This window comes from Somniosus microcephalus, chromosome 3, assembly GCF_052327205.1.
Source record: "Somniosus microcephalus isolate GS21.2 chromosome 3, FLI_Smic_1.0, whole genome shotgun sequence".
In the NCBI taxonomy this organism is placed as follows: Eukaryota; Metazoa; Chordata; class Chondrichthyes; order Squaliformes; family Somniosidae; genus Somniosus; species Somniosus microcephalus.
The window spans coordinates 116,647,607-116,664,845 of NC_140989.1; the positions used below are offsets into that span (position 1 = coordinate 116,647,607).

Here is a 17,239-nt window from a genome sequence, read left to right on the forward strand (position 1 = left end):
TACCCATTCCCTCTCTCTCTATGCTCACATTCACATAACTATTCCACCATGCAGCCCTCAAAATGCCTCTCACTCTGATGCTTGGAACACAACTGACAACACACAGGGAGGGCCCTTGGTCTTGCAGCCTCACACCACCTTTGTCTCCTTCTAAGTATCTATGCTATGCAATCTCTACACTCACTCCTGCACTCTCACTCAAACTCCACTTGTCTCCCTCATTGCAGGAAAAGAGAGCTCACAATAGGCGAGAGCGAGCGAGGACTGGAGGAGGACCACCCCCAATCGCCCACTTGACCCCCTGGGAGGAAGCAGTGATGGAGATTGCTGGGGCTGACATAGCTGCGGAAGCTGGGGCAGGAGAGACAGGAGCAAGCCCGCAAGCTGGTGACAGAATAGTTTCCCATCTCTCTCATTGACATAGCATGAGTCACTGATATGATTCTGAAGCTACATCATTTGGACTTATGAGCATCTGCCAAATCCAATGTGCAAGTAGCCTTGGCATCCGATCTCTAACTCTTTGCTTTACTCCCCCAAAGGACCATCTGGAGCCCCTGTCCCCACTGCCGAGGAGGAAGAGGCTTTGTTGCTAGACTCCTCAGAGGAAGCTCCAGCCTCTGAGGGCGCAGCGTCAGCAGAAATAAGCGCACCCAGCACCAGCGCAGACACTCAGGGGGGCTTTCGGGACATAGAGTACTGTTGTCACCTGGTGTTTCACAGCTCACAAGTGAGCATCAGCAGATTGTGGAGACAGGGACAGCAGTGGAGAGTCCTCGTCGGAGGGCGCAGGCCTCTGCCAGCTCAACTCAGCTGCATGTCGACCCTATGCCTCTGGGTCCATCCGGAAGGGAGGAGGTGATGGATCTCCATGCACAGATGCAGGAGTCTCTGGCAGGTTTTGTCTTCAGGGTCGCTGCGAGTGTGGCGCGAATGGAGGAGTCCATGGCGAGCATAAGCAGAGCCTTATTTGAGTCATTGGCGCATGAAAGCATCACCACGGAAAGGATGGCTACCTCCATGGTATGGCTGGCTACCGCCAAGGAGAGGAGGGCTACGGCCATGGAGGAGCTTAGTCGCCAGGGTATCGAAAACATGGTGAGTGCTCAGAATAGAATGGCATCTCTTGAGGAGTGATGGGCATCTATTGAGCACCGAAACCAGACCTTCATGGAAGTCCCTCTGAGCAGGACTTCCAGTGCAGAGACGGGTCCCCCTGGCCCCACTGATGTGCAGCAAGGTGCTCTCCAGCCACTTGCAGGCGCGGAGGGGGAGCTGACCCATGAGAGGGAGGTTGGTGGCACACCTCAAGGAAGTGGGGGCTCCTCTCCATGTGCTCACACTTCCATGCCACTTCAGAGCCCCGCCGGAGTCCACACCCCAGTGAGATAGGAGTCTCAACCCCTGCACAGCCACAGGAGCAGCAGACTGCTGGCGAGCTCTCAGGCTTGCCATCCCAGAGGACGCCCGCCAAAGGTGTCGAGACAGGAGCAGCAGGAAAGTGAGCAAGGGGCCTCCAAATCTGCTGAAGCCACAGGGGTACCATTACGTAGGAGCACGCGTAAGAGAAAAATAAAGCACCACTAATCACAAAGGTAGTCACTTGGGTGAAAAGGCTTGTATATCGTTTTAATGCCATCAGTTTCTTGTACATAAAAAATCTGGTGGCAACTGCTGCAGTTGTGGCGTCTGTCATTTGGCGAATGGGGATTTCACATTGAGGCATTAGGATTACTTGCAGATGTCAGCAAGCTGGTCAAATAGGTAGAAATGCACAGGCATAGGCCACTGTCCATGGTCAGTTAAGAAGCAGCGAGGCTACAGTGTTTGATGTACCAGGCTACGCAAATCTGGCCAGGATGAGTGCGTTCCTTGCATTCTGCCCAGCAATGTTCTCGCGCACTGGTGCCGCTGGTTGACGGGCCTCTGCAGGATGCTCGTTTCCGTCCTCCTCCTCCGCATCATCCTTATCCGAGGCGGCTCTGTGAGGAGCCTCTTGGTCCTGCGGAATCGGCAAGCCACGACGCTGTGCCATGTTGTGAAGCACACAGCGTACCACGACGATGTTGGAGACCCTGGCTGCTGAGTACTGTAGGGCTCCACCTGATCTATCGAGGCATCTGAAGCGCATCTTTAGCAATCCGATGGCTTGCTTGATAATGCATCTGGTGGCAATGTGGCTGGAGTTGTAGCGCTCCTCAGCTTCGTTGGCTGGTCTCCTCAACGGCATCATTAGCCAAGACCGCAGGGGATATCCCTTGTCTCCAAGTAGCCATCCCTGAAGTTCATTTGGCGGCCTGAATAGCGGAGGCACAGTAGACTGGCGCAGTATGAGGGAGTCATGGCAGCTGCCAGGGTACTTGGCACAAACATGCAAAATCACCACCTTGTGGTCACACACCAGCTGAACGTTAAGGGAGTGGAAGCCCTTGCGGTTGACAAAAACTCCTGGGTTGCGATGGGGTGCCCTAAGGGCCACGTGTGCAGTCAATGACGCCCTGCACCCTGGAAAGTCTGCCAGCTGAGCTAATCCAAGCGCTCGCGCCCTCACACTTGCGCGATCCCGGGTGAAATGGATGTGATTGTGCGCGAGGGCAAAGAGGGCATCAGTGACCTGTTTGATGCAAGTGTGTGCGGCAGCCTGGGAGATGCCGCTGATGTCTGCTGCTGATCCCTGGAAGGAGCCTGAGGCATAAAAGTTGAGTGTGGTGGTGACTTTGATGGCCACTGGTAAGGAGTGTCGACCTGGTGCTCTGGGCTCCAGGTCTTGCTGTAGCATTGCGCAGATGTCAGTCACTACCTCTCGCGAAAGTCGGAGCCGCCTTTGGCACTGCTGCTCAGTCATGTTGAGGTAGCTGACCCTGTGTCTGTAGACCCTGTTTGGGGGTTATCTCCTGCGCCGACGACCTTCCATGCGCTGGCTCCTTCTGGCCTGTGCTGCCTCAGGTGGCTGAGCTGCAGCCTGTCACTCCTGCTGGTGCTGCTGTTGCTGGTGCTGCTGTTATTGCTGGATCTGCTCCAGCCTCCTCTGCTGTTGGAGATCCTCTAATGCCAAGAAGGGAAGGAACAAAAGACCTCCCATGCTTCTGGCAGATGCCTCCGTTGAGGAAGCGCTGAGTGAGGGTGGTGAGAGGGGCTTTCCAGGGGCTCACACTGGAGAAGTGTGTGAGGCTCCAACCTTCCACAGCTGTGCCTAAGCCTTCAACAAGTTGCCCCAAGCCTGGAGCAACAAGGTCCTGCAGCCTACAAATGCTGTCTGATTAAATCCCTTCATTCCTGATTGACCAGCTAAAAGTAAGCAAGCCAACATTGTTCACACCAGGTTTCATCAGCGGTGTTCCTACCAGGCGTGGTTTATGTGGGGAAAGGCTGAAAATTGCAAGGGCCCCTTAAAATTGGATTACAGATGCCAATTATTGCTGATTAGGCTCCCGATGACAGTCCCACCTGCTGCGGGTGGGACTGATTCGGGTCGCGCTGAAACACCGGAGCGAAAGTTGGGCGGGCGGGGGGTTGCGACCCCCTATATCTGCGATTTTTCACCCCCTGCACGCCTGAAAACCCGCCTGACGGCGCCAGGAAAATCGGGGCCTTAGGGTGAGAGCTGCGGTGACTGATGGGGCATTGTGTATGAATCACAGATTGTTAACAGCTTTATTGGGTAGAAAGTTTGGGGGTGGGGGTCATGTTTAACATTACGAAGTGAATAGTGACATTGTCATGACCTCTGGATTTTGTCCAGTCCAGTGATGCCACTTGCCACACACGGCTTTCTGGGAAATCAACACACTGCCGTTCATGGTCAAGACCGTGATCCAGGCCAAGAGGGGGAGGAGAGGGATAACATGGTGTAAAGAGGGGGGGAGAACGGGATCCAGGTCTAACAGAGGGGGCAAATCGTGATCCGTCTTCCCAGATGGATCACGTTCTCTCTCTCATCCCTCCCCCGCCCCCCCCCCCCCCCACCATCCGCACCTTTAGACCTGGATCATGTTCTTCACCACCCCCACCCCCGCCTGCCCAACTGTTCTCTCTGCTCCCTCCACCCCAGTTCCTGACCTTCTCTTCCTTCCCCCCCCCCCACGCAAGCTCCTGATCTCCCTCCCCCCCGACCCTGTACTCCCCCCCTCCCGATCTCTCCTCTCGACCTCCCGATCTTCTCTATCCCCTGCCCCCCGAGCTCCTCTCCCCTCTCTGAGCTGCTTTCCTCTCCCTCCCTCGCCATCTCTTGTCTTCTGCCCCCTCAGATCCCCTGTCCTCTTCCCTCCCCCCCGATCTCCTGTCCTCTGCCCCTCTGAGCTCATGTCCTCTCCCCACCCCCATCTCCTTTCCTCTTCACCCTCTGATCTCCTGTCCTCTCCCCATCCGAGCTCCTTTCCCCCCCCCCGAGCTCCTGTCCTCTTCACCCCCCCCTCAGATCCTCTGTCCTCTTTCCCCTGATCTCCTGCCCTCTGCCCCTTCAAGCTCATGTCCTTTCCCCACCCCATCTCTTTCCTCTTCCCACTCCAATGCCATATCCTCTACCCCCTCCGAGCTCCTCTTCCTCTCTCCGAGCTCATGTCCTCTCTCCGCCCCTCCGATCTCCTGACCTTCTACAGGCAAGCAGCAAGCTGATAGAAAGCGGCTGGCAACAGGGAGGAAATGCGCTTCAGGCCGCAGGCTCCGGCTACGTGCATGTGCTGCCGCGATACCGGGTGGCTCCGGTGGCGGGGCAGGACAGTGTTCAGGCTCCTCCCCAGACACTGTGTCAGCAATCACAGCGGAGATTTAATAGAGGTGTTCAAAATCATGAAGGGTTTTGATAGAGTAAATAAGGAGAAACTGTTTCCACGGGCAGGAGGGTCGGTAACTAGAGGACACAGATTTAAGGTGATTGGCAAAAGAACCAGAGGCGAGATGAGTAAAAAAAAAATTTACACAGTGAGTAGCTGTGATTTGGAATGCACTGCCTGAAAGGGTGGTGGAAGCAGATTCAATAGTAACGTTCAAAAGGGAATTGGATAAACACTTGAAGGAGAAAAAAATACAGGGCGAAGTGGAAAGAGCAGGGGAATGTGACAAATTGATAATTCTTTCAAAGAGTTGGCAGAGGCATGATGGGCCTAATGGCCTCCTTATTTGCTGTCTCATTCTATGATTCTAAAGACAGGAACTCTGATAGAACTTGTACTAATGGGACTTACTGTGAAAATATGCCAGAAAGGAGAAGTTTATAAATGTTGCTGGTTAGTGGCTGTTAAATCTGTCCTTTGCTGGAAATATGTTAATTCTCTGCATCTCCATTCCTTTCACTTCAGAACCATCCTATTACTCTAGTAATCTATTTAAAAATATCTATACAATTCCTTCAATTTGATGGCATAATATTTTATTTTGCTTTCTTGCGACAGGGAAGGAATGTTTTCTCCCACGACTATGTATTTTGGTGTGGAGATTCAAACTTTCGCATTGATCTTCCACATGAGGAGGTCCTCCATCACATTAAGAGACAGGACTGGAAAACTCTTCAGGCCTATGACCAGCTGCAGCATCAGAAGACTGATAGCAAAGTGAGTGCAAAGAACAATTAGAAGGAAATATAAATTGATTTGTTTGCATAATGCAGTGCTTTTTATCTTATTTTAACAGTCACAGTTTATCAGAGGATATTGGATGAACCTATGAAAGCATTTCTGAACGAAAATAAAAGCAATAAGATGTTCTAGTGAGGAATGTGTCAGGATTTGTACCTGAAATGAAGAATAAAAGGACAGCTAGCAGTTTTATTTACAAGAATGTAACACACTGCAGAAGTCTGTATGATGACACAACTATGAGAACAAGGCTTAAATGATTTATCAACAATGGGATATATTATTCTCCATTGATTTATAATGGTAATTTAGTAAACACAGATTTAATGGTAATTTAGTAAACACAGATTTAATGGTAATTTAGTAAACACAGATTTAAGGTGATTCGCGAAAGAACCAGAGGCGAGATGAGTAAAAAAAAATTTACACAGTGAAGTAGCTATGATCTGGAATGCACTGCCTGAAAGGGTGGTGGAAGCCAATTATGCACACAAGAAAATCTGCCCCAACACCCGAATCTTATGTTGCAGGCTTGAGCACACTACCAAGTGTTCTTTGCAGTGTATGTGACTCTTGTTTTTAGTGAGTGTTTAGCTGCTTGAGTTCAGGTCTTGTATTACTGCTGGTATTTTTTTGTTACTTACTGCCACTGTTGTGAACAATGGCCCTGATATAAATGCAAAGGGTGTTCAGGGTTTGGGGAGAGGGGGGAGTGGCATGCGCCAGAACCGGAAGAAAACTTTGCAGATCAGATTTTCCAATTTCAACTTGATTGACTGATTACATTTTTCCTTCCGGGTTTCACGTCTCCAAGCTGCGCAATGATGTGCACCCACGTGACGCGATCTCAAGCCGATTATTTACAGGACCAATGCAGAAATGGAATTTGGAGGAGCCAGGAGGTATTTAACATGAATTCACAAAGAGCAAGGACAGCACCCAAATTCAATTATGCTTCCCTTGAATTACTGCTGGGCGTAGTCAGGAGCAATGGGAGGAAGAAACCTGCTGCTGTAACCAAGAAGGCGTGGTTGGAGGTGGCTGAGGAGGTGAGCAGCAGGAGCATTGTGCCCTGTTCTTGGATGCAGTGCAGGAAGCAGTTTAATGACCTAACCAGGTCAGAAAAAGTGAGTACAGTTTCTGATTCACCTACATCATGTGGTGTACAACCACTCCCCACCACTCTGTCTTGCCAAGCATGCTCCATTACATCACTGCTCACACCCACTTAAAATTCAACAGCACCCATCCTCCACTTCCAATGCACTTCCTCATCTCCCCAGTTATCCATCCGCCACTGCCACTCACCCCAATCCTTATGTAATGTGATGCATTTGTCTGATAGTCTGTTCTTTCGCCCCTTGTAGGAGAAGAGAGTGCAAACGCAAGGGAGAGGATTGGAGGTGGCCCACCACAAATTATGCAGCTCACAGATGCAGAGGAGGAGGTCGTGGAGATAAGTGGCACATCTCCGTCCCTATCAATTGGAGATAGAGAGACAGGGAACTCGCAGATAGTTGGTGACAGAATTACAAATATCTCTGACACACATATGCTGACTGCATTTCATTAATGACTGAAGTATGAAAATCTTCACGTGTAGAGTAAGAGTCTGTGAACATGCATGAGGACAATTCCTCAGAGGACCTCATTCCTTCTGAGGGTGCACCATCACAGGACGTACAGCCATGCACCAGTGCAGATACTCTCACTTCGGTGGCTCCAGTTAGAGAGTTCGTTAGGGTTTCACCTGGTGATTCACAATTCACCAATGAGCACGAGCAGACACTGGTGGCAGGGACAGCTGTGGGGAGTCCACAGTGCTCTCCAAGCTCTGCTCAGTTGGACACAGATGCTGAACCCAGAGGCCATCGTTGAGAAGGAGAATGGTAGAGACACAGCAGAAATGTTGTGATGTACTGACAGACGTGTCACGCACACTCTTCACAATAGCGGAGAGGATGGAGGAGTCCAACTCCAACAGTAGTGAATTGGTGTCACAGGTAATTGTGAGAATGTCTGCCATGGAGAGATTGGCCGCCTCCATGGAGCTTTAAGCACGGCTCTCGAATGAGTCCAAGCAGGCCATCATCATGGCCGTGCAGGAGATGTCTGCCGCCTTAAACAAGGTAATAGATACCTTACCTATGGCTTTATAACATGTCACTGATCTTCACCAAGCTGCTCTCCAACAGAGTGATAGAAATGATGTGGCGCTGGCCCAGGAGAGGGTTGATGGCAAAAGGGGACATGGAAGTGGGAACTCCATTGAAAGCGCTCGCACTTCTCACCCATTGCCGCCTCTAGCCAGTACCCAACTGGGTGTGCCTTTGTCATGTTCGATGCCGGGTGGTCCGTCTGGTTTTATTCTTCTTATTGTTTTTTGTAGCGGTTTGTTACTACTGATTGGCTTGTGAGGCCATTTCAGAGGGCATTTAAGAGTCGACCACATTGCTATGGGTCTGGAGTTACATATAAGAACATAAGAAATAAGAGCACGAGAAGGCCATACAGCCCCTCAAGCCTGCTCCGTCATTCAATAAGATCATGGCTGATCATCGACCTCAACTCCACATTCCCGCCCGATCTCCATATCCCTTGATTCCCCAGAGTCCAAAAATCTATCTATCTTGGCCTTGAATATACTCAAAGACTCAGCATTCACAACCCTCTGGGGCAGAGAATTCCAATGATTCACAACTCTCTGAGTGAAGAAATTCCCCCTCATCTCAGTCTTAAATGGCCTACCCCTTATCCTGAGACTATGCCCCCTAGTTCTAGACACTCCAGCCAGGGTAAACAACCTCTCGGCATCTACCCTGTCAATCCCCTTCAGAATCTTGTAAGTTTCAATGAGATCACCTCTCATTCTTCTAAACTCCAGAGAGTATAGGCCCATTCTACACAATCTCTCATCATAGGACAGCCTCTCATCCCAGGAATCAATCTAGTGAACCTCCGTTGCACAGCCTCCATGGCAAGTATATCCTTCCTCAGATAAGGAGACCAAAACTGCACAGTACTCCAGGTGTGGTCTCGCCAAGGCCCTGTACAATTGTAGCAAGACTTCTTTACTCTTATACTCCAACCCCTTCCAATAAAGGCCAACATGCCATTTGCCTTCCTTATTGCTTGCTGTACCTGCATGCTAGCTTTCTGTGTTTCTTGCACGAGGACACCCAAATCTTTCTGAACACAACATTTGAAATTTTCTCAACATTTAAAAAATATTTTGTTTTTCTATTTTTCCTACCAAAGTGAATAACCTCACATTTCCTTACATTATACTCCATCTGCCACCTTACTGCCTACTCACTTAGTCTATCTATATCCCTTTGCAGACTTTGTGTTCTCCTCACAGCTTACTGTCCCACATAGCTTTGTATCATCAGCAAACTTGGATACATTATACTCGGTCCCTTCATCTAGGTCATTAATATAGATTGTAAATAGCTGAGGCACCAACACTGATCCTTGCGGCAGCCCACTAGTTATAGCCTACCAACCTGAAAAAGATCCGTTTATCCCTACTCTCTGTTTTCTGTCCGTTAACCAATCCTCTATCCATGCTACTATATTACCCCCAACCCCATGAGCCCTAATCTTGTGTAATAACCTTTTATGTGGCACCTTATAGAATGCCTTTTGGAAATCCAAATATACTACATCCACTGGTTCCCCTTTATCTACCCTGCTAGTTACATCCTCAAAAAACTCTAATAAATATGTCAAACACAATTTCCCTTTCATAAAACCCTGTTGACTCTGGCTAATCATGTTATGATTTTTTAAGTGACTTGATACCACTTCCTTAATAATGGATATAGGCCAGACCAGATAAGGATTTCCTTCCCTAAGGACATTAGTGAACCAGATGGGTTTTTACACCTTTCTGGTAGTTCCATGGTCGACATTACTGATTTTAGCTTTTTTTTAAATTCTAGGCCTCTGGATTACTAGTCCAGTAACATAGAAACATAGAAGATAGGAGCAGGAGTAAGCCATTCAGCCCCTCGAGCCTGCTCCGCCATTCACAGAATCACAGAAACCCCACAGTGCAGATAGAGGCCATTTCGGCCCATCGAGCCTGCACCGACACATATCCCACCCGATCCCCGTAACCCCTACACCAACACATATCCCACCCTATCCCTGTAACCCCACGTATTTAATCCCCCTAACACTAAGGGTCAATTTATCATAGCCAATCAACCTAACCCGCACATCTTTGGACTGTGGGAGGAAACCGGAGCACCCGGAGAAAACCCACGCAAACACAGGGAGAATGTGCAAACTCCACACAGACAGTCGCCCGAGGCCGGATTCGAACCCGGGTCTCTGGTGCTGTGAGGCAACAGTGCTAACCACTATGCCACCGTGCTGATCAATGAGATCATGGCTGATCATCCAAATTCAGTACCCTGTTCCTGCCTTCTCTCCGTATCCCTTGATCCCTTTTTAGCCTTAAGAAATATATCCAACTCCTTCTTGAATATATTTAATGAATTAGCCTCTACTGCCTTCTTTGGCAGAGAATTCCACAGGTTCACCACTCTGGGTGAAGAAATTCCTCCTCATCTCTGTCCTAAATGGCTTACCCCTTATCCTTAGACTGTGACCCCTGGTTCTGGACTCCCCGACCATCGGGAACATCCTTCCAGCATCTAGTCTGTCTAGTCCTGTTAGAATTTTATAAGTTTCGATGAGATCCCCTCTCATTCTTCTAAACTCCAGCGAGTACAAGCCCAATCGACCCAATCTCTCCTCATACGTCATTCCTGCCATCCCAGGTATCAGTCTGGTGAATCTTCGCTGCACTCCTTCCATGGCAAGAACATCCTTCCTCAGATAAGGCGACCAAACCTGCACACAATACTCAAGATGTGGCCTCATTAAGGCCCTGTACAACTGCAGCAAGACATCCTTGTTCCTGTACTCAAACCCTCTTGCTACGAAGGCCAACATACCATTTGCCGCCTTAACCGCCTGCTGCACCTGCATGCTTACTTTCAGCGACTGGTGCACAAGGACGCCCAGGTCTCGTTGCACTTCCCCTTCTCCCAATCTATTGCCATTTAGATAATAATCTGCCTTCCTGTTTTTGACACCAAAGTGGATAACCTCGCATTTATCCACGTTATATTGCATCTGCCATGCTTCTGCCCAATCACCCAACCTGTCCAAATCATCCTGGAGTTTCTTGGCATCCTCTTCACAGCACACACGCCCACTCAGCTTTGTGTCGTCTGCAAACTTGGAGATATTACATCTAGTTCCCTCGTCCAGATCATTAATATATATTGTGAATAGCTAGGGTCCAAGGACCGATCCCTGCGGTACCCCGCTAGTCACTGCCTGCCACTCGGAAAAAGAGCCGTTTATTCCAACTCTTTGCTTTCTGTCTGCCAACCAGTTCTCTATCCAAGTCAATACTTTGCCCCCAATCCCATGTGCCTTAATTTTACACGCTAATCTCTTATGCGCGGGACCTTATCGAAAGCCTTTTGAAAATCCAAATACACCACATCCACTGGTTCTCCCTTATCTATTTTACCAGTTACATCCTCAAAAAATTCCAGTAGATTAGTCAGCACGATTTACCTTTTGTCAAGCCATGTTGACTTTGTCCAATCCGGTCACTTTTTTCCAAATGCTCTGCTATTACATCCTTTATAATGGACTCTAGCATTTTCCCCACTACCGATGTCAGGCTTACCGGTCTGTAATTCCCCGTTTTCTCTCTACCACCCTTTTTGAACAGTGGGGTAACATTCGAAACCCTCCAATCCATGGGTACTGTTCCAGAGTCTATCAAATTTTGGAAGATGACCAGCAATGCATCTACTGTTTCTAGGGCCACTTCCTTAAGTACCCTAGGATGTAGATTATCAGGCCCTGGGGATTTATCGGCCCTCAATCCCATCAATTTCCCTAACACCATTTCCCTACAAATACTGATTTCTATCAGTTCCTCCCTTTCATTAGACCCTATGTTCCCCGACATCTTTGGGAGGTTATTTGTGTCCTCTTTTATGAAAACAGGACCAAAGTATGTATTTAATTGGTCTTCCATTTCTTTGTTCCCCATTATAAATTCCCCTGATTCTGACTGCAAGGGACCTACGCTTGACTTCACCAATCGTTTTCTCTTCACATATCTATAAAAGCTTTTACAGTCAGTTTTTATGTTCCCAGCAAGCTTACTCTCATACTCTATTTTCCCCCTCTTAATTAATTCCTTTGTCCTCCTTTGTTGGATCCTAAACTGCTCCCAATCCTCAGGTTTACTGCTTTTTCTGGCTAATTTATATGTCCTCTCCTTGGAGCTTATGCTACCCTTAATTTCCCTTGTTAGCCACAGTTGAGTCACCTTTTTTGTTTTATTTCTATGCCAAAGAGTGATGAACAAATTCTTTAGTTCATCCATGCGATCTTTGAATGTTTGCCATTGCCCATCCACCATCAACCCTTTGAGTGACATTCCCCAATCAATCCTACCCAACTCGCACCTCATACCATCGTAGTCTCCTTTATTTAAATTCAGGACCCTAGTCTCTGAGTCAACTATTTCACTCTCCATCTTAATGAAGAATTCTATCATATTATGATCGCTCCGACCCAAGGGGCCTTGCACAACAAGATTGCTAATTACTCCTTTCTCATTACATAATACCCAGTCTAAGATGGCCTGATCTCCAGTTGGTTCCTCGACATATTGGTCCAGGAAACCATCCCGTATACACTCCAGGAATTCCTCCTCCACAGTATTGTTACTAATTTGGTTAGCCCAATCTATATGTAGATTAAAGTCACCCATGATAACTGCTGTGCCCTTATTGCACGCTTCTCTAATTTCCCGTTTAATGCCATCCCCGACCTCCGTATTACTGTTTGGAGGTCTATATACCACTCCCACTAACGTTTTCTGCCCCTTGGTATTTCTCAGTTCTACCCATACAGATTCCACATCATCAGAGCTAATACCCTTCCTTTCAATTGTGTTAATCCCCTCTTTAACCAGCAATGCTACCCCACCTCCTTTTCCTTTCTGCCTATCTTTCCTGAATATTGAATACCCCTGGATGTTGAGTTCCCAGCCTTGGCCACCCTGGAGCCATGTTTCCGTAATCCCAATCATATCATATTCGTTTACCTCTATTTGTGCAGCCAATTCATCCACCTTATTACAAATGCTCCTCGCATTAAGACACAAAGCCTTCAGGCTTGTTTTTTTAACACTCTTAGATCTTTTAGAATTATTATTTACTGTGGCCATCTTTGATTTAAACCCTTGATTTCTCTGCCTGTCACTTTTTAGTTTTTCTCCTTCCTGTCTTTTGCTTTTATCCTTGTTTCCCTGTCCTCTGTTTCCCCGCTCAGGTTCCCAACCCCCTGCCATTTTAGTTTAAACCCTCCCCCAGAGCACTAGCAAACACTCCCCCTAGGACATCGGTCCCGGCCCTGCCCAGGTGCAAACCGTCCGGTTTGAACTGGTCCCACCTCCCTCAGAACCGGTTCCAGTGTCCCAGGAATTTGAATCCCTCCCCCTGGCACCATTCCTCTAGTCACGTATTCATCTGAAATATCCTTCTATTTCTAGTCTGACTAGCACGTAGCACTGGTAGCAATCCTGAGATTACTACCTTTGAGGTCCTGTTTTTTAATTTACCTCCTAACTCCCTATATTCCGCTTTTAGGACCTCATCCCGTTTTTTACCTATTATGCACCACGACAACTGGCTGTTCACCCTCCCCCTCCAGAATGCCCTGCAGCCGCTCCGAGACATCCTTGACCCTTGCACCAGGGAGGCAACACACCATCCTGGAGTCTCGTTTGCGGCCGCAGAAACGCCTATCTATTCCCCTTACAATAGAATCCCCTATTACTATAGCTCTCACCCTCTTTTTTCCTCCTGTCCTGTGCAGCAGAGCCACCCCTGGTGCCAGGAAGTTGGCTGCAGCTGCCTTCCCCTGGTAAGCCATTTCCCCCATCAGTATCCAAAACGGTATATCTGTTTGAGAGGGTGATGGCCACAGGGGATCCCTGCACTACCTGCCTGTGCCTAGTACTCTGCCTGTTGGTCACCCGTTCCCTTTCTGCCTGTGCCACCTTTATCTGCGGTGTGACCAACTGATTAAACGTGCTCATCGCGAATGGTCCAGTATGTATCCAATCGCTGCTCCAGCACCGCAATGCGGTCTGCCAGTAGCTGCAGCTGGACACACTTCCTGCACACGTAGTTGTCAGGGACACAGGAAGTGTCCCTGAGTTCCCACATAGCGCAGGAGGAGCATACCACGGCACCGGGCTGTCCTGCCATGGCTTACCCTTTAATTAATTGAAATTAAATTGAATCAAATCAATCCCACCAATTACACTACAGATAAATGATATATTTTAGGGCCCTGGTTTACCAACAGTCCCTGCTACACCACAGAGACCCTAGAAACTATAAACCAGTTAGAGTTTAAAAAGAAAGAAATACTCACCAACCAATCACTTACCTGCTTTCTGGTGACGTCACACTTCGATTACTTTTTACTTCTCTCCCTCTCCGAGATTGGAGATTAGTACGCTCTGAGGCCTACCTGAGCCTCTGGGGCCTTTTAAAGCCTCGCCCCTCACGTTTCCCGCCACTGCCGCTGACGCTGTGAGGCTTACCTGGTCTCTGGGGCCTTTTATAGCCTCACCGCTCGCGTTTCCCGCCGCTGCCGCTGACGCTGTGAGGCCTACCTGAGTCTCTGGGGCCTTTTATAGCCTCGCCGCTCGCGTTTCCCGCCGCTGACGCTGTGAGGCCTACCTGGTCTCTGGGGGCCTTTTAAAGCCTCGCCGCTCACGTTTCCCGCCGCTGCCGCTGTGAGGCCAACCTGGTAACATAACCACTATGGTACTGTTCCCTACTTTTTTGATTGCACACCAGCTGTGCATTGATGGAATGTTGATAATACCTCCTGATTGATCTGGTCATCCTCGGATTGCCACACGTGTGCAATCGATGCCACCCTGTATCTGTGAGAAGCCAGCCAAGACGCGAATCCGACTGTCTACTCATTCTGGCTATTGTTGTCGCAGGGGAAGCTGGTATAAATCGACATTCTGGCAAACAATCCATCTGTGACCTGCCTTATACATATATGTGCAACTGACTGAGGGACCCTCGAGATAGCAACATAGGAACAGGAGTAGGCCATTCAGCCCCTCAAGCCTGTTCTGCCATTCAATAAGATCAGGGCTGACCTGTATCTTAACTCTATCCACCTGTCTTGGCTCCATATCCTTTTATACCCTTGGCTAACAAAAATCGATTGATCTCAGATTCAATATTATTAATTGAGCTAGCATCTACTGCTTTTTGTGGGAGGGAGTTCCACGCTTCTACCACCCATTGCGTGAAAAAGTGTTTTCAATCTTCTTTCCTGATTGGCCTGGCTCTGATTTTAAGGTTATGTTGCCTTGTCCTAGACTCCCCCACCAGCAGAAAAAGTTTCTACCTACCCTTTCAAAATCCTAAAACCTCAATCAAATCACCCTTAACTTTCTATATTCCAGGGCATATAAGCCTAGTTTATGTAATCTCTCCTGATAATCTAACCCTTGGAGCCCTGTTAACATACTGGTGAATCTGTGCTGCACTCCTTCCAAGGCCAATATATCCTTTCTTGGGTGCGGTGCCCAGAACAGTACACAGCACTCTAGATGCAGTCTAACCAGGGCTTTGTATAGCTGAAGCAACACTTCCTGCCCTTTATATTCTAGCTCTCTAGCTATAAAGGCTAACATTCCATTAGCCTTTTGGATTATTTTTTGTACCTGACTACTACATTTTCGTGATCTGTGTACATGGTCCCCTAATTCTCTTTGGACCTCCACTGTTCCTAGCTTTTCGCTATTTAAATAAGATTCTATCCTTTATTGGAAATGCATCATTGGTTTCCAGATTATCACTAGTTTTGTGACTAGCCAGACAGTATTTCATCATTGCTAAGATGTGTAAATATTAATGTTATATAATTCTCGGTATGAACTTTACACTCTATTGGAAAAGAGTACAGTTAAAAAGAGAGAGAATGTCAGCTTTTCTGAAGGAAATGTGGCAATTTGAATTGTACAGTATAATAGCGGATAACAAAAAAGAGGATTTAAGCAAAAGGTTAGTCTGAATTAGTGCATTGTTCTTGATCCAATACATCCATATGATTGACTTAAGACCAAGTCTCGGGTAATGAGTTATAAGTATCTATCCTGCTAATCATTAGACATGGGGATCGGGTTTCAATTCTTGGGTCTTTGCTCCATAGACTGTTGTCTGCCATTTCCTGTAGTATTTTTAACTTGGAACCTAAGGATTTACAAAGAGGACATGACCCTTAGTAGCACCTATGCAACTATCTAAGTACCTCTTTCTCTGGTCATACAATCCAGAGCTTTTCTGTTATATCCTTCAAGAAGAATCTCTTTCTAGGGCTTGATTGTCTAAATATTAATGCACCAAAATATAATTTTTTCCACTTAGATTTTTAAAGATTTCTTTGAAGGCACTATCAACTTTGCTCCAACATACAAATATGATGTGGGAACAGATGTTTATGACAGCAGTGACAAATGCAGAACTCCTGCTTGGACTGATCGAGTGCTGTGGTGGAGAAAAAAAAGGCCCTGTGATATGTCGGGTATGACTATAACAAAATCAGAACATTAATCAAGCAGTAGCTAAAATTGTGTAATAGCGACATTGTAAAATAATAACAGATATAATCGGTGCATCTTTTATCTTGTCACAATGATTAAGCTGCAAGGCACTTGCCTCCACTAGAGGATAGAGACAATTCTTTTTTAAGAAAAGGCATACAGTATATGTTCAGGTAAATATAGAGTAATAATTTTTACTTGCGTACAGTGAACACTTAGCATTTTTATTGTTTGCTATTAGTTGATCTCTTGTGACACTGTCCACAGATTTATTTGGACTGTGTGAAGATCAGTGCTTAATTTAACATAATTTTACTGGATGAGAGCTTATGGCCTAGAAATTGAGTGGGCTTAGCGCCCATTTTGCGGCGCTAGAGGGCATTGCGCTGGACTTACAGCCGGTTTTGAAATTGACTAGGGCCCAACATCGGCGTTACACCGGTAGCGCTGCGCCGGCACCGATGACGTCATCGGTGTGCGCAGCGTCCCGGTTGCCGTGGTGACGGGCCCCAGCGCCGAAATTCAGTTGCGGCCGCCTCGCCCGTGGCAGCCGCAACTAAGACTCTGGCAACAGAGTCTTGCACGACTTTGCGCCGGCGCATAAAGGTGGAGCGGCGGCCGGCCGCTTTCCCGCCGGCCGCCTGCCCGCACCTCCCTTCCCGGACTCCCCCACCCCCCCCCCCCCCCGCGGAACAGATGCTTCTCGGCTGCGAGGCCGGCACTTCCCCGAGGTGCCGGGCTCATTTTTGTGAAGATTTTACCGGCCAGCGGGCGGGTGCAGGCAGCTCCTCCTTAACTGAAGGAGGAGGCCTGCACTTCCCGAGCCTGCCGCACCGCATCGGGCGCCGCAGCGCCGGAATAGCGCCAGTTTTCAGGCGCAAACAGCCTTCAGTAGCGCCGGCAGCCGTTTGGGCGCGGCGCTACTGAATTTTTGGCGCGCACAGCGCGACTTAGCACCGGCGCTAAATTTCCGGCG

At 48.2% G+C, this 17,239-nt stretch overlaps 1 protein-coding gene across 1 annotated transcript in view; it reads left to right on the plus strand.

Moving 5' to 3' along the window:
* The window catches only part of LOC147121280 (polyphosphatidylinositol phosphatase SYNJ2-like), a 263,000-nt gene that overhangs the window by 194,021 nt on the left and 51,740 nt on the right, over positions 1-17,239 (plus strand). The window contains exons 16-17 of the mRNA XM_085981525.1: positions 5,391-5,549; positions 16,088-16,244. Of these exons, the coding sequence (XP_085837651.1) occupies positions 5,391-5,549; positions 16,088-16,244 (316 nt within the window). The remainder of the gene's footprint in view (positions 1-5,390; positions 5,550-16,087; positions 16,245-17,239) is intronic.